The sequence below is a fragment of the Grampus griseus genome (assembly GCF_964374135.1).
Source record: "Grampus griseus genome assembly, chromosome: 6".
NCBI classification, from domain to species: domain Eukaryota; kingdom Metazoa; phylum Chordata; class Mammalia; order Artiodactyla; family Delphinidae; genus Grampus; species Grampus griseus.
The window spans coordinates 6,195,062-6,219,467 of NC_139000.1; the positions used below are offsets into that span (position 1 = coordinate 6,195,062).

General features: G+C 40.3%; 1 protein-coding gene across 10 annotated transcripts in view; it reads left to right on the forward strand.

The window, feature by feature from the left end:
* Positions 1 to 24,406, forward strand: part of FNBP1 (formin binding protein 1) — a 139,974-nt gene that overhangs the window by 76,011 nt on the left and 39,557 nt on the right. For all 10 annotated transcript variants that reach the window (XM_082655766.1, XM_082655763.1, XM_082655765.1 and 7 more), the window contains exons 5-6: positions 3,063 to 3,125; positions 3,555 to 3,659. In XM_082655766.1, coding sequence (XP_082511892.1) covers positions 3,063 to 3,125; positions 3,555 to 3,659 — 168 coding nt within the window. The remainder of the gene's footprint in view (positions 1 to 3,062; positions 3,126 to 3,554; positions 3,660 to 24,406) is intronic.

Sequence of the window (24,406 nt, forward strand, 5' to 3'; positions counted from 1 at the left end):
TAGTTCTCAGATAATTGTTTCGGTTCCGCCGAATTGTGGTGTCACGGGGTGTGTTGTGACAGGAGTCCATCCTGGCAAAAAGCTCACCAGTAGCATCAAGCAAGGTCCACACCGTGCTTGAAAAATAAATTCATATTTATTTTTGAACCTTGGAATGAAGAAGTGACAAGAGAGTTTACTATGCAGTAGATTTTCAATAAAAATCATCCTTCATGCTTCCAAAAACATGACCTTTTTTGGAACACTGTTGTCTTCAGAGAAGGTCCCTTGGCTAGTAGAGCCCAGTCCACCTTTCCTGTGCCGCGTCCGTCACTTCTCCATATTCTTTGTGTGCGTTTCCTCTCCATCAGGACGGCCCTGGCTGTGAGGGAGCTTTCCTTTTGTGAAAACATTCATTTCAGAGTTGCTGTCGAGCTGGAGCGGAAGCTTAGAGCCCAGCTCTGAATTGGGTGCCGAGCTTTCCTTTCTCTTTTTGTGTCTGTCTTTGAATCTCAAAGTAAGATTTGGGGGAATGGAGGTATCTTTTCTGCAAACTGCAGAACACAGGGGACCTGCTTAGGAAATGGGGCTGGGCCTCTGGACTGTTTGGGACAATGACGAGGGACTCTCAGGGCCGAGCGGCACAGCTGAGCCTTGGTCTCCCTCCGGAGCCTCCTGCCCCCCTACCTCCCCAGGCCCTCCCTCCCTCCTTCCTTCCATCCTTCTTTAAAATGATACATGTGGCTTTCAGAAAACCTGTACTTCCTCCAAAGCTCCCTAACTCTGCTCTCAGCTCACCTTACTCCTCCCGAAGCCCAATCCTTTCTTGCTTGTTTATTCCCACCTTCGACTCCATTTCTTTTCGGTCCTATCCCTGTGTCTATTATGAGACTTGAAAAATGAAGCCCCACGGGGCTCCTCTAGACCAAAAAATTGCTCGATGGATAAACCTTGCTGTCAAGAGGCGCTTAACATGGTGAAACGTGACCTCAGAAGAGAGACAAGAAAACATTCCCTTATAAAGGAGCACTGTTCTTAAAAAAAAAAAATCTGATTTTGTCTCCTCCTCCCTGGCCTCCCAGGAGTCAGCTACCTTTTGTGACTTGGCTAAGCCATAGGCGCTGACGACTGAGAGAGAAGGCTCTGAGGCTGTACCGAGGGGACCTGTCTGTGCCTGTCCCCCTGTCACCGTGCCTTCTCTACAGCACACCCTTCCCAGCCGTGCTTACCTCGGCGGCCAGAAAACAGACAGCACATTCAAGCCTAGTCATTGAGGGAAGGCCATTTATTAAAAGGAGCATTTACCACTTGTGGAAAGGGCTCAGGAAAAGCAGTGAGGGATGGAGCGGTACCCCCAGGCTAATCATTGGTGGGGAGCGGCCGTGGCCCTGGGTCTCAAAGGGCAAGGCAGCCTTGAAGGAACTTCAGAGATCAGCTGCAGAGGTGCTGCCTGACAGGAGCTGTGGCCTTTGGTCAAAGGACCTGGCCAGCCCCTGGCATCCTAGCGAGGGAAAGCTGCAGATAGAAATTCACGCCCTCTGATATGCCAGAACCCTCTCCGTGGCAAATCTAACAGAACCAGAGGGCAAGGGCTTCTGTTCACGTAGTCCATGCAAGTCTGAACAACCTTGGAATCACTCGGACCCCTCCGTATCTCACAGCCCACCTCTGATCTGATTCGCCAGCAAATCCTAGTCGTTTTCCTGATCAAAGGACAGCCAGAATCTGAGCCTCTGTCACCACCTGCACTGCTACCCCATGGTCCAAATCTCCATCATTTCCAGGGTTGGAGAGAGACTCCCACCTGGAACCTTCCTTTACGGCATTTACAGATCCCCCGCTCATTCATACAAAAACCCTACGAGACCCTGCACAGGCTGCCCCTTTCTTCTCTGACCCCATCTCCTCATATTCTTGAGGTTCACTTTGGTCTGGCCCTCTGGTGTCCTTGATGGTCAACACCAAGCGCATACCTGCCTCAGGGCCTTTGCAGATGGCAGGGAGATGAATTTTAAGTTTTAAGAAAATCTAAGTAATGGAAACATCTATCCACACAAAACTTATACAGATGTTTGCAGCTGCATTATTCATAATAGCCCCAAACTGGGAACAACCAAATGCCCATTAGCTGGTGAATGGACCAACAAAATGTGGTATAGTCAACCAAAGAGATATCACGCCGCAATAAAAAAGAATAAAGTACCAATACATGTGCTCACGTGGATAAACCTTGAAAACATTAGGCTAAGTGAACATTATGAAATAATGAAGGCATGATGTCAGTCACAAAAGACATCATATAGTACGATTGCATTCATATGAAACTTCCAGAATAAGCAAATCTATATAGACAGGAAGTGGTGTGGTGGTTGCCTAGGGCTGGGGAGGATGGCGGGTGACAGCTAAGAGGTACGGCGTTTTTTTGGGGGGTGATAAAAATGTTCTAAAATTGGTGAGGGTTGCCTATTTTGTGACTATACGAAAATCCATTGAATTGAACAATGTCAATGGGTGAACCTTTTGGTATATGAATTACATCTCAAAGCAATTAAAAATAAAGATCAAAGTGATTGCTGTCTTAAAACATTCCTGTCATTTTTACAAGTGGTGTATGTAAGTCTTAGCATTCAGTATTATTATAGCTAAAGTTTGAAAGTCAACTCTTGACTATTACTGTTTTCATTTCCCGTTTATTTTTTAACTCTTAAATTTCTCTGGCATGCACATGCTAGATAGTCAATATTTAAATATCATTGAAGTTGGGCTTCCCTGGTGGCGCAGTGGTTGAGAGTCCGCCTGCCGATGCAGGGGACACGGGTTCGTGCCCCGGTCCGGGAAGATCCCACATGCCGCGGAGCGGCTGGGCCCGTGAGCCATGGTCGCTGAGCCTACATGTCTGGGGCCTGTGCTCTGCAGCGGGAGAGGCCACAGCAGTGAGAGGCCCGCGTACCGCAAAAAAAATAATAAAAATAAAAATAAATAAATAAATAAATAAATATCATTGAAGTGGATGAATTTTTCTTTTCTCAAGTGTTAATATGAGAAAGAGGGGGTACTAATTATGGGTGTGTTCCCCCCTCCAGCACTTTCATGACGGACGGAAGGCACAGCAGCACATAGAGACTTGCTGGAAGCAACTAGAATCAGTAAGTGAAAACGCAACCTCTCAAGAAATGTCTTTATAGATTTTCTCGTTTGAATTTAACTTAAGCTTGAATCAACCAGCAAGTACAAAACAGAGACACTATTTATTGTCTTTAGAGATTTTTATAATTTGAATTTAACTGGTTTCTAGAAATCATTGCTGAAAGTAAAATGTTAAGCCCAAAAGAGTCCAAGCAGAGTCTTTTTCTAAAAATCATATGGAAAGAACAAAGATTAGACAGTTTGGATGGAAATAAATGTGGATTTTAAAATAACTTCCTGAAATGATGACACGGAACAAATCAGTTTGGAGAAGAAAGCTTTCGGTGGAGGGGGGGCAGGCGGATGTCGATAAAATTACATCTTCTCATAAGAATCTCATGGTTTCATTGAAAATTACTTTCCCCACCACCATCTTCCTCTGCTTTTAGAGTAAAAGACGTTTTGAGCGGGATTGCAAAGAGGCTGACCGAGCCCAGCAGTACTTTGAGAAAATGGATGCTGACATAAATGTTACAAAAGCAGATGTTGAAAAGGTAAGGTGAAAGTGAGGGTCTTTCTTTCATTTCCCTTTTTAACGTTCATCACGTATCCTCCCAGACTGCTGGTCCCCAAGTTCTCCTTTCTGCTGCAACCACAAAAGGCCACTTTACTTGGGATTATTTTCGTTTTGTGTCAACGGAGGGATGTTGGCGGTGGGGTGGCAGGGGGAGAATCTAAAATTTGGGGAGTCTTCGGTGTTATGATTTGAGCAGTTTGTTGATTTATTTAGTCATCAGGATGATAACACGGAGACTTAGACCATGAACATACCTTAGGGGGTGGTTTCCGCAGACCGTGGTTCTCTCTTAATGGCTTTTCAAAGAAAAAGTCAACCTCTTAAAAGCTGGAGCAGACTGTCCAGTGCCATCTGGAAGAGCTCGGCCGCTTACAGTGCTTCTGTTAAAAAGGTAAAGAGATTCACACGAGTGGCCTGTGTTCTAATGGATTCATTCAGGTTGATAACAGGTTGTACTTGAAGGCTTGCATTGGAAAGTCCTCCCAAAAGCTTTTCCCGAAATGGACTTGTATTGGCAATTAGGAATATTATTATAAAGCTTGTACTGTGTCTTCCTGTGGTTCCCTCTGTGTTTTTTCCCTGGAAGTTAAAGTTTCTTTTTATAAAAGTCATCAGTGTTAGTGTAAACAAAACTGGGCTATTAAATAACAGTATTCATTCGTGACTGCCCAGGGCTACTTTGGCATTCACAGACTCATGCTTTAAGTGGGGAAAAACCCTGCTTTTTTGCAGATTTCTTTCACTTTTGCCAGATTATTTGGAGTTGAATTTGCTCAGAAAATAGTGTGAATTAGTTATTCATTGCCCAATTCTGCCAGATTCCTTGCTTAAAGCCTAGGTATATATTAGCATGCCTTCCTCTAAAATTATCTAATAAATTAGAAAACACATTCTTAATGTCTATATTTGATCTTGAGTGGAGACATTTACTTTACCAAAAGATATATTAATTTGCTGGTAAAGTTACCTATAAATTACCGTAAATTTGTTATAAGTTCTCATAAAATATTAATTCCCTGAAGTATTTAATATGTTATTCCATTAAAGTAGATTGACCCAAAGTTTATCAAAAAAACATTTGAGGTTAAAGGAGGTAAAATCAGTATATGTGTCCCAGAAACATGCCTGGCACAAAGGTATGCATTCTGTAGCAAATATTTTATTACTCTAAATGTAAAATTGGAATGATTTTTATTTATTGAAAGACTTTTTAAAAACCATTACTATTATGACCTTGTCTTAGAAAAAAAGCTATCTATCCTTGCTCATTGTAGAAATACCTGAAAATACAACCAAATGAAGTGGGAGAAAAAAATTAAAACATCCAACTATGGTTAATAAAATACCTTTCAGAGCCTCCACCATTCCTTCCTGGTCTCTAAACAAAGGTACTTGACTTTTTTTTTTTTTTTTGGCCGTGCCGCGTGGCTTGCGAGATCTTAGTTCCCTGACCAGGGATCGAACCTGTGTCCCCTGAAGTGGAAGCACAGAGTCCTAACCACTAGACTGCCAGGGAATTCCCTCAGAGCCTTTTCTTTAAAAAAGATTATGTATACTACACATGTACAGTGTAAAGAATAGTAACAAAGGGAACAGCTGCTAATCCACAACCTATCTTAAGAAATAAAAATCTTATTGTTGCCTTTCAAGTCTCCCTTCCTAACTTCATCCTTCTCTTCACTCTAGAGGTAAACTTTATCCTTAATTTGGTGTTAATCATCTCCTCGCTTCTTCATAGCTTTACCTTAGGTGTCTGTATCTCCAAAGAGTTTATTTCATAATTTTGTGCACTTTTCACCTTTATAGAAAGAAAATCATACTTTCATTTCTTTTCTTGTGACTTGACTGTTTTTCATTTGATATTATGTTTTTTACTTAATTCATGTGGACTATAGAACACATAACTTTTATATATTAATTTTAGAGCCAGATGCTTGCTAAACTCTCTTTTTATTTCTCTTTTGGGGTTTTCCGTAGGGACAGTCATAACACCAGCAAATAATGGCAGTCTTATATCTTCTGTTTCAATCTTTATGTCTTTTATTTATTTCTCTTATCTTGCTCTTCTGGTTACGACCTCTATTATGCTGGCAGTAGCAGTTATTGTGGGCTTCCTTATCTCGTTCTAGATTATAAAGAGGGTGCTTCAAATGTTTCCCCATTAAGCATGATCATAATATACCCTTTATCGGGCTAAGGGATTTCCCTTCTTTTTCTATTTTGCCAACAAGTTTTTTGGTTTTTTTTTTGCGGTATGCGGGCCTCTCACTGTTGTGGCCTCTCCCGTTGCGGAGCACAGGCTCCGGACGCGCAGGCTCAGCGGCCGTGGCTCACGGGCCCAGCTGCTCCGCGGCATGTGGGATCTTCCCAGACCAGGGCACGAACCCGCGTCCCCTGCGTCGGCAGGCGGACTCTCAACCACTGCGCCACCAGGGAAGCCCCAACAAGTTTTTTTTTAAAGCTTGACTTAATATTGAACATCATCAAATACCTTTTCTGCTTCCTTTAATCCATTAACGGGTAGATTACATTATTAAATTTTCTTGTATTGAACCAAATTAGCGTTCCTCGGACGAATATAACTAGGTTATGATGTATTTTTTTTTTATACAGAGCTGAATTTATTTTGTTAACATTTTAAGATTTTGCATCTATAGTCATTGAAATTGATCTGTCATTTTTCTTTCTTGACTGTTGTAGTTTGCTTTACTTCTTTTTTTTTTTTGCGGTACGCGGGCCTCTCACTGTTGTGGCCTCTCCCGTTGCGGAGCACAGGCTCCGGACGTGCAGGCTCAGCGGCCACAGCTCACGACCACCGGCCCCAGCTGCTCCACGGCATGTGGGATCTTCCCGGACCGGGGCACGAACCCGCGTCCCCTGCCTCGGCAGGCGGACTCTCAACCACTGCGCCACCAGGGAAGCCCTGCTTTACATCTTTTTAGTTGTGGAGTGTTGCTCTTTATTCTCTGGATAATATATGTGAGACGAAATTAACTGTTCCTTAAATATTTTGTAATCCTTTATTGTGGGAGAGTTTCTAACTACTGATCCAATTCCTTTATTGTCTTTTTCTTTGGTTGATCCTGGTATGTTATATTTTTCTAGAAATATATCCATCTCATCCCAGGTTTTCAAATTTAGTGGCCAAAAGTTGCCCATAATATTCTCTCACCTTAATTTTTTGCTGCATATATTGTGTGTCCCCCTTATTTATTCCTATTATTATTTATTTATACTTTTGGGGGAGGGCCTTTTTTTTTTAATCAATTCTTATTTATTGATTGATTTACTTGGCTGCATTTGGTCTTAAATGTGGCATCTGGCATCATCGTTGTGGCATGCGGGATCTTTCAATGCGGCGTGGGCTTCTCTCTAGTTGTGGCACGTGGGCTCCAGAGTGCACAGGCTCAGTAGTTGTGGCGTGCAGGATTAGTTGCCCCACGGCATGTGGGATCTTAATTCCCTGACCAGGGATCGAACCCACGTCCCCTGAATTGGAAGGTGATTCTTAACCACTGAACCACCAGCGAAGTACTGGGAAGGGTCTGTTTTGTTTTGTTTTGTTTTAATAATGTATATATATTTTAATTTTTATTTACTTATTTATTTTTGGCTGTGTTGGATATTTGCTGCTGCGCGCGGTCCTTCTCTAGCTGCGGTGAGTGAGGGATACTCCTCTGTGGTGCGGTGGCTTCTCTTAGTTGCAGAGCACGGGCTCTAGGCGCACGGGCTTCAGTAGTTGCGGCACATGGGCTCAGCAACTGTGGCTCACGGGCTCCAGAGCACAGGCTCAGTAGCTGTGGTGCACGGGCTTAGTCGCTCCATGGCATGTGGGATCTTCCCCGACCAGGGCTTGAACCCGTGTCCTCTGCACCAGCAGGCAGACTCCCAAACACTGTGCCACCAGGGAAGTCCGAGGGTCTGTTTGTTTTTTTTTAAAGGACATTAATGGTCTTCATCTTTTATTTATTTGTTTGTTTGTTTTTGGCCACGCCGTGCAACATGTGGGATCTTACTTCCCCGACCAGGTATCAAACCATGCTCCCTTCAGTGGAAGTGCAGAGTCTTAACCATTGGACCGCCGGGGAAGTCTCGACGGTCTGTTTTTTAAATCATTTTTTATTAGTATTTTACAAAAACCAAAAGTTATCTTTATGGAACTTCTTTTTACTTTCTATTTTATTTATTTTCTTTTTCTTCTTCTTCCTCCTCTTCCTCTTCTGTCAATATCTTTGGATTTATTTTATTGCCCTTTTAAAAATTTCTTTCTTCAGATGCTTTTCTCATTTCAACTTTTCTTCTTTTCTAATATAAGCATTTAATGAACAAAGTTCCCATTTAACTACTGTTTTATTTGCAACCCACGGATTTTGGTATGCAGTAGTATTATTATTGTTCATTTCCTGATATTTTTCATTTCTTTTACTATTCAGTCTCTCCAGTAATTTATTTGGAAGCATATTTTTAAATTTCCAATTGTATGACGTTTTTAAACTTATCTTTTTGTTAATGATTTCTAATTTAATTGCATTGTGGTTATAGAAAGTCTGAGTTTGAGACTTTTACGTTTGTTGAGACTTGTCTTATAGCCTAGTACAGGGTCAGTTTTTATAAGTGTTCTCTAAGTAATTGAAAAGAATGTGTATTTTCCATTTCTTGGTTGCAGAGTTCTACATTTTTTCATTAGAGCAAACTTGCTGATTACCCACATCTTCCCATCATTAAGGATTTTTTGTCTGCTTGTTGTAATGTATTTTGATAGAGATATATCACTTCTTTGTGCCTCACTTTCCTTGTCTGTAAAATGGGAACACAGAAGGAAACGATTGGTGCGAGTGTTGGTTGAGATAATATGTGCAAGATACTCAAAGCCATTTATGGCAGTGGCCAGTGATCATTACATTAACTATTGCGATGATAACGATGGAAGATTTGTCATTTTCTGTCCATTTTGCTCTTCCATTGTAAAGCTGTTTTATTAAAGAATAAAGTTTAGAATTGTAATGTCTTCAATGTGATTTAATTTTTCACTGATTTCCACAGTCATGCTTTATGCCTTGAAGTCTATTTTACCCAACATAAACCAGCCTTTTCTTTGGGTCAGCATTTGCCTGGCAAGTCTTTCCCATAGTTTTAGTCTACATGTTTCTTTGTTCCCATATTTAGATGTGTCATTAGTAAATGGCATATAGCTGGATTTCTTTTTAATACAGTCTGATGGCCTTTACCTTTCACCTGGAGAGTTTGGATGGATGTATACCATCTCATTTTATTTCTATTTGTTTCACTTTTTCTGTTTCCTTCCCCCTTTCCCTGATACTCTCTGTTTCTTGCCTTCTTGGATTTTTGAAAATTGTGTTTTGTTTTCCTCATTCCGTTTTCTCCTCTACTGCTTTGGACATTATGTATTCTATTTCTGTGCTTTATTTGGTAAACCTAGACTTTTTTTTTTTTTTTTTTTTGGCTGCATTGGGTCTTTGTTGCTGTGCGTGGGCTTTCTCTAGTTGTGGCAAGTGGGGGCTACTCTTTGTTGCGGTGTGCGGGCTTCTCATTGTGGTAGCTTCTCTTGTTGCAGAGCACGGGCTCTAGGCATGCGGGCTTCAGTAGCTGTGGCAAGTGGGCTCAGTAGTTGTGTCTCATGGGCTCTAGAACGCAGGCTCAGTAGTTGTGGCGCACGGGCTTAGTTGCTCTGCGGCATGTGGGATCTTCCTGGAGCAGGGCTCGAACCCGTGTCTCCTGCATTGGCAGGCGGATTCTTAACCACTGCGCCACCAGGGAAGTCCTAGACATTTTAACATATATGTTCAGCCTAACTATAAAGTAAATTAGGGTCTTTACTAATGTCCACCCAAACAACTTTAACTAAAACCAGCTCCCTCTTAACATTGCAATGTATTTGTGAATATTTTTGGTTCAACTGCATTAATTTTTTTTATATAGTTCTGTAAGTATACTTTCTATTTTCTTTGTTCACCATTTCTTTTTGTACCTGGGGTCTTATTCCTTCTTCCCAAAGGACACCTTTAGAATTTCCCTTAGCAGAGATTTATTACAGTAAAATCTCAGTTTTTGTTTGACTGGAACTGTCTTTTTTTCACTTTCATTCTTGAAACATGATTTCTCCATGTGTACGGCCCTAGGGTGAGTGTATTGCACCTGGAGGGTCTTATGCTGCCATCTTTTGACTCCCGTTTGTAGTTGAGAAGTCACAGTGTGTGAGAAGCCAGTATAATTGTTAATCCTTTGAAGATAATGTCTCTTCTTTTTAATAACTATAAAGATCTATTTTCTTGTCTTTTTGTCTTTAAAATAGGGGTGACTTTCTTTATCTTCCTTTTGATTCATTGGGCTTATTGCCTCCAGATTGGAATTTTCTGATGCCTGCCTATTCCTCATTCTATTGTTTCCATTGGAACTCTGATTATAAGGCATTAGTTAAAATATCTACTCTATCCTCCATGCCTATTAAACTATATTTGTATTTTTCATCTCTTTGTCTCTCTCTTTCTCTGCTGTGTTCCATGTAATTCCTTTAGATATAACTTCCATTTCAGTAATTCTCTCTTAAGCTGTGTCTGATCTGTGGTTTAACATATCCATTGAGTTTCTAATTTCAGTTGTTACATTTTCATTTCTACAAGTTCTTTATAGCTCTCTTTAAAATCTATAGAGTCATTTGTTATTTTCTTGTTGCTTTGTCACACCCTTGTACCATATTTTACTTCTTTAAACGTACTAAACACACTGACTTTATATTCTCTATTTGATTAATTTCAGTATCTACAATTCATGTGGGCCCGTTTCTTCAGTTTGTTGTGTCGGCTGACTTGTTTCCTCCTATATTTTTGTCCTTTCTTCGATAATGCCATAAATGCATTGCTGAAAAACTTTATGTTCTGCAAAAAAAAAAGAAAGCTGCTAAAGATAATGAACAGGACTTAGGGGAAAATAGGCTTAGAAATAGATCACTCAGTACTCACAGAACTTTGTAACCAGAGAACCAACAAAACAACAATCCTAGTAAAACAACTAGCGTTTGAATTGAGTATCACAGCCCTTGTCCTTTAAGATGTAGGTCCTTCTGAGTATTCGGGCCTTAAGACACGTAGGTCCTTGGAAGCATTCACTTTCAGCAAAATGAAAAATCTGCTCCTGGATAAATGCTTCCTGCACTTATCTGTTGTTCTGCCGCAGGTGGAAATATCTTTCCAGATTTTGCATACGTAGCTTTACCAGGTAGTTCAACAGAATGAGTATGGTAGCAGTTCTTGAAGCCACTGAAGCAGCCACTAGTTGCAATTCTGTAGATTTTTAGCCTTTTTCTTTCTTTTTTTTTTAATTTGAAGTATAATTGATGTACAATATTATATTAGTTTCAGACGTACTTAGCCTTTTTCTTAAAATCTGCATGACGTTGCTAAGGCTTACCTGTGATTGCTTCCAAACATTAATTTACTGTGAAAAATTGCATACAGACTGGCAAGGCTTCTATGTTATACCAACATCATTGCCTTATATTTCAGTCACAGAAGAAAGTATGTCACAGCAGAAAAACATGTGAGATTCAAAACAGAGTGTGTGATTACAAACGTGCGTTTCTTGGAATTTCCTCTCTGGCCTACATTTAAAGTGGGTTCTCCAGGGAGCTGGCATTACCTGGGCTCACTACCAGGCCAGGACTGCATCAGTCTGAATTTCCAACTTGGGGTTGGGGATCCACACACGCTGTGTGAGTTCTAGTCCTTTGTGATTGGAAAACTTCCAGGATGACTTTTTAATTTTCCTCCCTCAGGTCAGATCCAAGGTAGTTAACTTAACAAACGTGCAATTGCTGGGTCCAGTTGCAGCTTTAGGACTTTTGGAAGGTACTACCAAATTGAACCGCTCTCCTCAACTATTTTAATTTTTCCAAGGATGTATTATTATTTCTTATACGTAGAGAGTCATTTTGTTATTTTTATGGAAGTACTATTTACCTCCTCCCTAAGGATGTGATAAATTACTGGATTTTAGCATCACAAATGTTAAGCTCATAGAGCAATGTCTAAACATTGGAATTCTTAAGTTATTCTTAAGTTATTTTGCTTATGAGTATCACTTGAAGCACTGTAATTTCCCCAAAACAAACTGTGATTTGACTGTTTTATCAGTTTTTGCATTATCAGCCGTGAAGCCTCTTGTCAGTAACAAGCTGAAAGGATGCAGTGTTTCAGTTCTTGTGGATACTTAATGTAATTTCCCATTTTGATTTCTAATAGCCTTCAGATCTAATATAAATGTCTTTTCCTCCAGTTTCTGCCCATGATTAAATTATCCAATTGTATTCAAGATCACTCCCCCTCCTTTTTCCAGCAGTCAGCCCCACGACACTTGGAATGCCATGCCTGTGTTTACAAAGACATTGTAGCTGCTCCCACCATGAGTAGGATGGACTTTCCTAAACTACGCTTGTGTTTGATGACACAGCTCATGGGAACTATATGTGCATGCATCTTCTAAGCTGCGTAGGATCTGGGTAGGAGCCTGATTTTCTTCTTCTCCTTTTGGGAAGTTAAATGTTCCGCAGAGGGATTGGCTCTGTGTTCAAATTGCCTAAATCTGCTCGAGTCCACGTTTTTGCTTTGTGTTCAGCATCAGTGTGTGGCCAGATGTTTAGTCATTTGCTTACAAGAGGGTATTTGTTAGCCTTGAGGCACCCAGTTTAACTAAATGTAAATTTATACGTTGAAAGTAGGCATAAGAAAAAAACCTGACAGTTTTACCTCTGGGCCAGTGAACATATTTGGATGTTGTGAGGATGCCATGTGCCTTAGAAGAACGATGGGGAAAGAAAATAAGTTCAATGGAATGGTTTTTATGCCACTGTCAGAAAGCTTTGGATTTGAAGACTTGGAATGAGTTGTAGTGATTTGAAATTAGTGAAGCTGGCTATGTCAAAGAACCAATAGAGGTTGGAATAGGTCATCTCATGGCTCGTGACCCATACGCTCAAGTTGAAGGTAAAACCAGACTTTTTTCCTCCTTTTTAAGGAGATGGAAAAGATAGTCCTTACTATCTGTCTTGTAATATTGAGCAGTCGAAGGACTGCAAGGGAACATGGAAAAATCAAACCATATTATGTCTTACTCAAATATAGGAGTCTCTTGTAAAAAAATTAAAGCACTGAGGATAAGGTGGAAGTATTCTCTGCTGTCCAGCCCTCCACCTCCCAGACCCTCCTCAGAGGTGGTCACTCTCGCCATTGGTATGTGTCCTTATAGACCTTTGAAAATAGGTTTTTATTGAGGGGTAATTTACATACCATAACGTGGCCATCTAACTCAATATGATGTCTGTGAGATTCATATTTTTGTCGTGCGGGGGTGGTTTGTGTTGCCGTGTGGTGCCCATTGTGTGGACGTACCACAATTTAGCCATTCTCAGGTTGGTAGATGTTTGGACTGTTTCCATATTGAGACTAAATTAAGAATAAAGCTCCTAAAAAAGAATGAAAGCTCCTGTGAACATTTTTATACATGTCAGTTGGTGGCCATGGTCTCTCCGCCATGGGCGTGTACCTGAGGTGAGGTGGAACCCTGGGTCACAGGTGCGAATTTGGCGCAGTGCACTGTCAGAGCTTTGACAAAGTGGCTGTACCAACCGACACAGAGCGGCAGCTGCTCCTCGCCCTCATGGACGGTTGGTATTCTCAGTCCTTTTATTTTACCCGAGAAGACCCTGCAATGAGAAGCCCACGCACCACATCGAATAGCAGCTCCCGCTTGTGGCAACTAGAAGAAAGCCCGTGTACAGCAATGCAGCCAAAAATAAATAAATAAAAATAAAATAATAAAACATTTAAAAAAAAGAAAAGAAAAAATAAAGTGCAGTGATTTAACTGCATTCAAGGTCAACATTAACATTTATTTATTTGGCTGTGTCAGGTCTTAGTTGCGGTATGTGTGATATTTAGTTGCGGCGTGGGGGATCTTTAGTTGTGGCATGCGGGATCTAGTTCCCTGCCCAGGTATCGAACCCGGGCCCCTTGCATTGGGAATGTGGAGTCTTAACTGCTGGACCGCCAGGAAAGTCCCTTTAGCTCATTTTAAAAATAGATTTTCTTCTTTCTGGCATACAGGTGCTCTTGATACACTTCGTATATGAGTGTGTATGTATATATGTGTGTGTGTGTGTGTGTGTGTGTGTGTGTGTGTGTGAGTGTGTACATATATACATATGTATGTATGTATATACTAATACAGTTATCTTTACTTACCCCCAATAAAGCCTTCTCTATGCCTTTAATCGATATGTGGGTCATCTTTTATTTAAAAATTTTCATCATTGCTATTAAAATATTGTTGTGTGATGGGAAAAGCCTAGACAACCAGAATATTATCATTTCCAAGTTACACATGTTTAAGGCTCAGGCTTAGAAATACAGAGAACCCAGCTCTCCGTGGCCCCATCTCTCAGAAGACCAGTGCCATCAGATTGGACATGGTGCCAAAGGACCATTTAAACTCTTGATGTATTCTCGATCTGGGGGGCCGGGGGTAGAGTATAGTGTGTAAAGAGGTGAGCCAGAGACTACTTTTTAATGGAGTCAGTATTTCAAGCTTTATAGAGTTTGGAGATTACTTGTGAAGAATCAGAATGCTAAGTAGCCATTAATTTATTTTATTAAAATGTTTCTAGTAATTTTTTTCTTGCAGTTTGCTTCTGCTTGGTATATAGCTTTTCATCCAACTGAATTCCAAATTTGTCTTTTTCTATTTAAACATGGGCCCCCAAATGAGTTACCGTATATATATATTTTTTAATTTAAGGGAATTCTAATGGAATCATGATTTCATGGCCTTATTATCATTATTCAAAAGCATCTAACTTGTTGACAGAATTCCTGAGTTGTGAAGTGTTCCCATCCATTCATTCCCTCGCCCATTATTTGTTGCCTGTGTGCTGGTGAGGTGTGGTGGTGGCATAGATACCGTCGTGGAATCACACAATCCTTGACTTTAAGGAATTTGCCTTTCATTTTCTTCCTAATACTTAGTCACTGTATGGTGAATTTTCCCATGTGCTCCCTACATACTTCTTGAATGCCATTTTGGTGACAAACACTTTAAAGTGGGGTTTTATCTGTCGCTGTGCTTTGGAATAAAAACATGCTAGACAAATGGGTGAGAGGCAGGGCCTAATCTCTGCTTTTTCTGATAATGCTGCAGCTGGCTAGTGCGGTGCTGGGATGAAAAAGGAAAAGGTTATCAAAATGAATGGAATGTGAACTAATATTTCCGAACAGAGAGAACAGTGTTTTCTAAATGCATGCATTAAACTGAGTTCATCCATGTCAGGCAATGAATAATTCCCTTTCTCTAATTCGCCCTTGCCTTGTGACTGTTGGCTCTTACATAATTTCTAAATGCAAAATAGGATATTGTTTAACAGAAACTGCAGTTCGTGGTTACAAGTAGCTGCAGAAATTGTTAGTGAGCTCAAGTTATGGTTTTTAAACTCTGGCATCCATTTCTCCTTTTCTTACAGGTCTAGTTTCATTTAACTTGTGTGATTCTTTGACTGCTAACGTCTTCATTTTCTGGGCAGTTGTTTGCCATCAAACAGTTAACTTGGATTCTTAATTCAAATTCAGTGCAGTTCTGAGTGTTGACTAACCAGAAGAATTCTCTGTACAATGTGAGAAGTTGCCCTATTTGGCCTAATCATGAGTTTTGCTGTACAACCCGATTTAAGGAAATGTTTTAAAAGTTAAATTAATGTAAAATGCTGACCATGAGCCCTTAGAACAGTGTATCCATTTCTTAGGGAGTTTGCATTCCATTTTTGTGTGATATTACGGCTTCCAAACATATTTGGCTTTGAGCATTATTAGCTTTTAAATTCCACATAGATGCCCCTATCGTGAAGTAGACTAGGACACTCTGAGTCATTTATGAATTAAGGTAGAATTCTAAGAAGTATGTGATAAAACTTCACGTTTCTAATGACATTAAAATATGCATGCACTCTTTTAAAGAGAAAAATACAATTTTAGTAAAGAATCTATGTCAGCGTTAAGCAAGAATGAAGGAATTTACTTTGAACGATTATCAGTTTGATAATTATCTTGATAAAACAAATGAAATTTACTAGTTTAGGAGGTTGTCCTCAGTTGGAATCAGGGATGCCTGCTCTGTGAAGCACAGGCAGGACAAAGTTGGTTCTGTTCTAACTGAAGCCAGCTGAGTAGCAGAGTGTTAAATTTTTTTACCATTTGGGGAAACATTCTCTAGCAAGATGACTACTTTCGTTACTGTACGTATAAGGAATTGTACTATTAAGTTTTCTTCTCTGCCCTTGCTGTAACCACGAGGTTGACATCTTTATTAAACATGTTAATATCTTTGGGGCTTTCCCCAAATTTGTTTCATATCAAATGTCTGACTGGTTATCTGAAGGAATTGTTCACTGTAACAATTTAGAAAACAATTTTTTTTTCCAAAAGAGGAAGTGGTTTGTATGAATGCAGGAAGTAAATTTCTCAACGGCAGCTTGATCTTTTAGTTTAAAATTGCTTTCGTTTGCAACAAGAGAAAAATGTATAGAATAATGGATATCGCTGCTGCGACTGTTCTTTAAAAGTGGATCAGTGTTCAAATGAAAGCTTCTAGAAAAGTCATCTTTGTTATCCTCTTGTTTATATCTGTCCTGTAAGCAGTCACATCTGTAGACTTTATGTTTTGTTTATTTTGCTCCTCAGTGTGCCTGTATTAAGTGAACGTCGTGAATGGTTTCAGTCGTTTTGATGCTTAATGTTTGTCCTGAGTAATACGGATGTTTTCTTCTTTTTCGATGCTTCATATGGGAAATGGAATTTAATGGAAATTTTTCCCAATTATCAAATGTGGAATAAATGTACTTATATTTGGAAACAGGACACAACTTTGAATATTAGTAGGATGCGTTTTTTTTTTTTTAAGGCTGTGACCCTCCATATTTAAAAAATGAATTTGTGATAGGAATGTTGAAACATAAAATTATTTACTCTGTTTTTTTTTCACATACACGTATTCTTGTTTCACATACACGTTTCACATACACGTATTCTTAACGTTGCATTCAGCTCCCAGTTTTAGTTCATTTGCTAGCAATTACTACAGCCTCTATGTTGTTGACCTTAATTTTCGCTTCTTTGCTTTGGAAATAAGTGGTTTTTACACAGCAAATGGAGTTTGGGTAAACAAACATTTAAAAAGTAACGAGGAGGCTTCCCTGGTGGCGCAGTGGTTGAGAGTCCGCCTGCCGATGCAGGGGACACGGGTTCGTGCCCCGGTCCGGGAAGATCCCACATGCCGCGGAGCGGCTGGGCCCGTGAGCCATGGCCGCTGAGCCTGCGCGTCCGGAGCCTGTGCTCCGCAACGGAAGAGGCCACAACAGTGAGAGGCCCGCGTACCGCCAAAAAAAAAAAAAAAAAAAGTAACAGGAATGTCAAAATCTCAGAGCATCAGAAATGTTGGGGGGGTGGGGTGCTCCCCAAAGTGAATGTATATAAAGACCAAATACTTTTAAAAGCCTCTTCAGTGAACTATTTCCAGTACGCATCATGTTACTTGCATGAAAATGCTAACGCGAGAATCTATCTTAGCTTTGCTTTAATACTCCTACAACAAGCCTCTAAGTGAATGTTCAAGATAGCAACAGAATGAAATAAGATGATAGGTCATTCCCATACCCTAGATCTGAAAATAAAAGTGAACTGAATAAAACATGAATACAAATATTCATATTATATGAATATATGAACTTGAATATAAAATAAAATAAATAAATGATATTTACTTATTTGAGTGTGTGTGTTTGTGTTTGTGTGTGTGTGTGGCTTCAATACTTGGCATTTCCTTTGTGCCCCTCATTGTTCTAAAGGCTTTTGTACAGCAACTCATTTAATAAAATATTTTAATTTTTACTGATAGTAAATGGTCTATCTCGGCCAGGAGCTGGTTCTTAATATATTTTTTTAATTAATTCATTTTATTTTTTGGCTGCAGTGGGTCTTCATTGCTGCGCGTGGGCTTTCTCTAATTGCAGCAAGCAGGGGCTACTCTTTGTTGCAGTGCACGGGCTTCTCATTGCGGTGGCTTCTCTTGTTGTGGAGCACGGGCTCTAGGTGTGCGGGCTAGAATCGCGTGCCCCCTGCAGTGGAAGCCCAGAGTCTTAACCACTGGACCGCCAGGGAAGTCCCCGATTAAGTATATTTTAAACATCCTAGACAAATTAGAGTCTATTAGAGTATTTATTGAACAAATAGTTCAGAGCATCAGTAAGATTATAATGAATACCTTTCTCGAGGGCCTTGGTTAGCAGATAACAAAGAGATAGAGAGACAAGGAAAACTCGAGTCAATTGCAGAATCAGATAATGTGTATAACATGCTAAGCTGCGGGGTGAAGATATTCAGAGCAGCAGTAGTTTAAAAATGATTAATGAGGTACATCCTATGTGAAATCACCTGGTCTTATGACCAGCAAATACTAGGAGCTTAAGAGTTGCTCATAGATTCTGCAGCTGAAAAAGCTCCATGTGGATTACAGGTTGTTGGGATAGGGCTGAAGGAAGAATCAGGACTTGAGTATGATGGATGGGTAGAAGTTGAGTGGATAGAGCAGCGAGGGAGCATCTGAGAGGGAGAGAACTTCGTCCCAGGCGTTGCGGGAAGCATGCTGCTGATGTTGACAGAACGGGGAGTTGAGCAGGATCTCCCGGAGAGGTGACATGAGAACGGATTGTGAAGGATATTAAGAGTGAAATGAATGTGATCCGCATGAAATGGTATTGACCCTACTTCTCAAAAAACTTACACTGGGAACGTGTTTTATTTTTTTCGAAGAGAGTTTCAGTCCTTGCCATAATTCTTTTATCCCTTGATAGATAAAAAAAGGTAAGGCTATACAGTGTTAAATTTCCATTAACCTGGGACTTCCCTGGTGGTCCAGTGGTAAAGAATCCACTTTCCACTGCAGGGGATGTGGGTTCCACCCCTGGTCCGGGAACTAAGGTCCCACATGCCGCGGGGCAACTAAGCCCGCACACCACAACTACTGAGCTCGTGCACCGCAACTAGAGAACCCGCGTGCCCCAAACTGCGGAGCCCACGCTCTCTGGAGCCTGTGTGCCACAACTAGAGAAGAGAAAACCCGCACACCACAACTAGAGAAAAGCCTGCACTTCACAACTAGAGAGAAGCCTGCATGCCACAACGAAGAGCTTGCACACCTGAAAGAAGATCCCACGTGCCACAACTAAGGCTTGACACAGCCATAAAAAATAAAATTTAAAAAAATTTTAAAAATTACCATTAAGCTAAAATGGCCGTGCTGGATGTGGGAGAGCTAAGACTGAAGCACATTTCTATGAATTCTTTGTGAATTCAGTGTCCTTGCCAGTGTGCCGTATGATTTCCCTCCTGGTTTATGTTAAACGAGCTCTTTATTGTTAGCCACTGCTCTTGCCTGCAGAGCTAGGCTGGTGATAATGGGTTGGGATAAGGTGATAAAGAGCAATTGACATGAAGCCTCAGTATATACTAGGGGCCCAATAAGGAGAGGTGGGCCCAGGGACCATCTGAAGTGGGCACCATCTATCCACACAGCCAGAGACATGTACTAAGGCAGGCCAAGTGTTGTTACTTCTTGCATATTCCTCCTTTCTGGGTTAAATTCCCTCCTTTCTGAATGATAGGTTGTTTTCATTTTCTTCCATAAGGGTTTGTGAGTAGTAAGTTCTTTATTTGTCTGAAATGTTTTTATTTTGTCCTCACTCGAATGTGATCGTTTAGTTAGGTATAGAATTCTAAGCTGACAATGATTTTCTCTAAACATTTTGAAAACCTCATTCCGTTGTCTTTTATCATTGATGTTCCTTTGGGAAGTTGGCTAACTACTTAACTGTGTTCCTTTTGTGGGTATTTGACTGTCCTCTCTTCAATTATTCTATTATTTAACTGATTTATTAAGTTTTTAAATTTCAATGAGTGCATTTTTTATTTCTGGAAGTTCCATTTGCTTCTTTCTCAGATACACTTCATCTTTATAATGTCTTTCATTTTCTTGTGATTTCTGTTGCTTCTTTTATTTCTTTAACCCTTTTAAATGTCTTGTTTTATATGTTCTTTAAATTTTTCTTTTAGCTCAGGTTTTTAAATAATTAATTAATTAGTTAGTTTGTTTATGGCTGCGTTGCGTCTCCGTTGTTGCACACGGGCTTTCTTTAGTTGTGGCGAGGGGGGCTACTCCTCATTGCGGTGCGCGTCCTTCTCATTGCAGTGGTTTCTCTTGTTGCGGAGCACGGGCCCTAGGCACGCGGGCTTCAGTAGCTGTGGCTCGCGGGCTCTAGGCACGTGGGCTTCAGTAGTTGTGGTGCACGGGCTTACTTGCTCTGCGGCATGTGGGATCTTCCTAGACCAGGGCTCGAACCCATGTCGCCTGCATTGGCAGGCGGATTCTCAACCACTGCACCACCAGGGAAGTCCCTAGCTCAAGTTTTTATGGTGATAGTTTTTCTCTCTACTGTGTCAGCTCTCACAGTAGTTTATTTCCTTGTGCATTTATGATTGTTATATTATTATTTTTTGTATGAGCATACCTTCAACAGGGATGGGTTTTTCCTCTGGGAATCCCTTAAAAGCAGGATTGTGGGTGTATCCCCACTCCCATTAGGGTTTTGTATTTATTTTGGCCAGACAACCTGGGGCCGATTTTTGTGTTAATTTCTTGTGGTGGAGATTCTTGCAACACTTTATGGTATACACAGGCTTAAGGTTTTGTTTCTCAGAGGACACTCTTACCCCACTTCATCCCATAGCCTGATACCTAATCAAACTTCTTTGCTGTCTTCTTTGACCACTAGAAGTTTTGCTAGGTGTTGCCCAGCTGAAAGAATGCAGAGAAAAGTAGTACTGTGGTCAAAATTCAGGAAGCGCCTGTAATCTTTTATCTTGACCTATTAAGAATATATTACTGAAAATAACTTCTGTAAGATTTTTAGTATTAAACATTCCTGATTAAACATCTATTGTGACTTGGGTACTAAGGATGAACAGCTGCTCACCAAACACCTCAGATTTCTCTTTTTTTTTTTAACTGAAGTGTAGTTTTTTTAATAATGTTTCGTGTGTACAGCAAAGTGATTCAGCCATAAATATATATATATATACTTTTACAGATTCTTTTCCATTATAGGTTATTACAAGATATTGAATATAGTTCCCTGTGCTATCTAGTAGGTACTTGTTGTTTATTTTATATATAGTAGTGTGTATCTGTTAACCCCAAATTCCTAATTTATCCCCATCCCCTTTCGTAACCATAAGTTTGTTTTGTGAGTCTATTTCTGTTTTGTAGATAAGTTCACATGTCTCATTTTTTTTTAGATTCCACGTATAAGTGATATCATATGGTATTTGTCTTTCTCTGACTTACTTCATTTAATGTGATAATATCTAGGTCCCTCCATGTTGCTGCAAACGGCATTCTTTCATTATTTTTAATGGCTGAGTAATATTCCATTGTGTGTGTGTGTGTGTGTGTGTGTGTGTGTGTGTACATATATATACCTCAGATTTCATGGTATTTCATTTCTTTCTCTGGGGTATATAACATGATTAATTTTTTTACTCTTCTAAGGAATATATATGTCTTGTAGAACTGCATTCCAGAGTGCTTTCAGTATTTTTGCTCTTCACAATAATGCCACAGCCGTAGAGAATGGTGATCATATGGGCATCAACTTTCCAGAATCCAGGCTGTTCTCTTCAACTGTGCATATATGGAACCTTGTGGTATTAACCTTGTGCATGTCATATTTTGGGGTGACGTTACTTTTTAAGGGGAGAAAGGGAAGAGAAAGAGATCATCAATCTCAACCTACTATAACTGAAAACTCAAGACCCTCGCCAGGAATAATGTGTTAGAAGCCAGGGAGGAGGAGGGGGCAAGTCTTGGAGACAATGATTTATATTTTATCAAGATCTCTGAGCTCATACCAAGTTTGTTTTCACCAGCTTAACTTGGAGGTATGCCAGCCTTAAGAGCAGCCATATCAGCAGTGGCTTCTGTTTCAGCAGAAATTGTCACTCACCTTCTAGTTCTACTTTTTAAATAAGGCAACTGGGGTATAGGGAAACAGAAGGCCTTTTCTTAAAACTGTTTAGCAAGTGAATGGCCCCTGAGGGATTGAGATGCTGGTCTCATTTGCTATCTTTCCATATTCTCTCCTTCTGTTTCAGCACTAAAGTAACCTACAATGCTGGGGCTAGAAGTTGTAAGCCTGTTTCAAAAAAAAAAAAGAAATCAGGAAATGGCTGGAATATTTCAAGCATATTTCTTTGGTTAACTTATTTTGAAGTTTTTCTGTGTTCTGTATTTTAGCTGCCCTTATAATTTATCAAAGACAGACTCATTGTTTTGGCAAGTCCCGGCCTGGAAGTCTCCAACAAAAACTCACGGTGCTCCTCTGTCTGAATAGGAATTTTTAGATGCATTTTAGTCTTAAACTTGAAAATGTATTCTAGATGCAACAGTTTGCTGGGAAATTGAAACGATGCCATTTATCATACAACAACATTACTCCAGACAGAGAGCTTTTCCATCTCTTCCTTTGTTACTATCCCTCCTACTATATCTTTCAGAGCTGTGTGTGTGTGTGTGTGTGTGTGTGTGTGTGTACCTCAAAGGCAAGCCATACCTCTTCAATCTTTCACTGTTGTTTCTGGAATTCTGCGTTACAATTTGCCTCTTTCACTAAGCTTTTTGGCAAAATAAACTAACTTTGTCACTCTTTTCAGAAGTGATCATTATGAATGTTTTATTTTTATAATAATGAGATTATACTGTAAACACTGTTTTAGAAACTTGAAAAAAATTAAATTATATATAGCTTTCACTTTCCCTTATTAAATACTCTTTCACATTATTTTTCTTCCAGGCCACACAATAGTCCATCAAGGGTATGACATATAATTAACCAACCACATTACTGGACATTGTCTCAAATTATTAGCTATTATAAACAATACTGTGTGGATATCTTTTGTGAACACTGAAAATTATTTCATTAGGATAAATTCCCAGAAGTAGAATTGCTGGGTCAAAGACTAGGGTGAAATCAGTTTTACTCCTAATCATTGACAAATCATAGAGAAATTCAGTTTACCAGTTAGAAGTTCAGGGATTCTCAATAGATTGCTGTTTTTCTGGTCTCAAAAATACGTAGAGGAGGACCTGGTGGCGCAGTGGTTAAGAATCCGCCTGCCAATGCAGGGACACGGGTTCGATCCCTGGTCCCGGGAGATCCCACATGCCGCAGAGCACCTTAACCCTTCCACCACAACTACTGAGCCTGCGCACCTAGAGCCTGTGCTCTGCAACAAGAGAAGCCACCACAATGAGAAGCCTGTGCACGGCAATGAAGAGTAGCCCTGCTCACTGCAACTGGAGAAAGCCCGCGCGCAGCGACGAAGACCCAACGCAGCCATAAATAAATAAATAACTTTAAAAAAAGTACATCCTTTATTTAAAAAAAAACAAACAAACCTAGAGGGACTTCCCTGGTGGTCCAGTGGTTAAGATTTCATGCTTCTACTGCAGGGGGTGTGGGTTTGATCCCTGGTCGGGGAACTAAGATCCCACATGCTGTGTGCTGCTGCGTGGGGGGTGGGGGGGGACGACACACCTAGAGAACAGGTCACAATATCCAGTGGCCCCTACCTCTCTTGTATGCTGTGAAGATGTGTGCATTTCTTCTCTTTAACCTGGCCACGTCCAAAAGGAAAGGTGCTCCAATCGTTGGAGCTACTGGTGACTCTGAGACTCACCATCTTTGCCAGCTGTTGATTGGGGATCATTGTAATGTGGTGGTGTCATTTAATGATGTCCTTGCAGCTGTGTTCTTGGAACTTTCCGGTGAATTTCCCAAGGCTGCTCTACCTCCTCTCAGTGTTATCTCAGATCCCACTCCACCAGGGAAGGACACTAGGTTTTCACTATTACCAATGTTTACCAGAGGGTGGAATGTGCAGGGACTTTTACTTTCTAAACCTTACAATTCTGTAAATTTGAATTATTTACAGCAAGCATATTTTTGTAATTGGGTGAAAAAAGAACTAAGATGGAGAGAGGCCGATAACCCAGGTTATTAAATTCGTAAGTTTGATTTTATGCACAATATTAAGTCAGCAGCTCAGGTAGTTGCAGAGGGGTGAATCGAGAGCCAGGTGCCCTGCTGGATTCTTGCTGTGTCTCCAGCCCAGGCTCTGTGCCCTTTTGGCTGGATTTCGGGGCTGGTGGTCAGGCCATCTGCCCCCTAAGTGGAGCTGTTGCAGGTCACGGGCTATTGGATAATAAATATGGACAGCCTAGCTGTGGTTCAGAATAGTAAATTCAGAATAAAATCTCAATTTAGCCCTCCTTTCCCCTCTGGCCTAAAATACAATTGATCTCTTCTTATGATAATGATGAAATAAAATATTGAAAGTCCAGCTGCTCCAGAGAACATTTACTGCTGTTGGAACTACCAGTGATGAAACATTTTTCATTGTGCTCCCCAAATTTTTGGTAATCAAGTGGGGCCTTTCTAAGTTGTTATATTCACATACTTCTAATCAAGGAAAAATTTGACTTTCCAAAAGCTAGGAATGCTGCTGCAATAAATAGTTTATCATTTAAGGAACAGCAGTGTATACAGTCCTG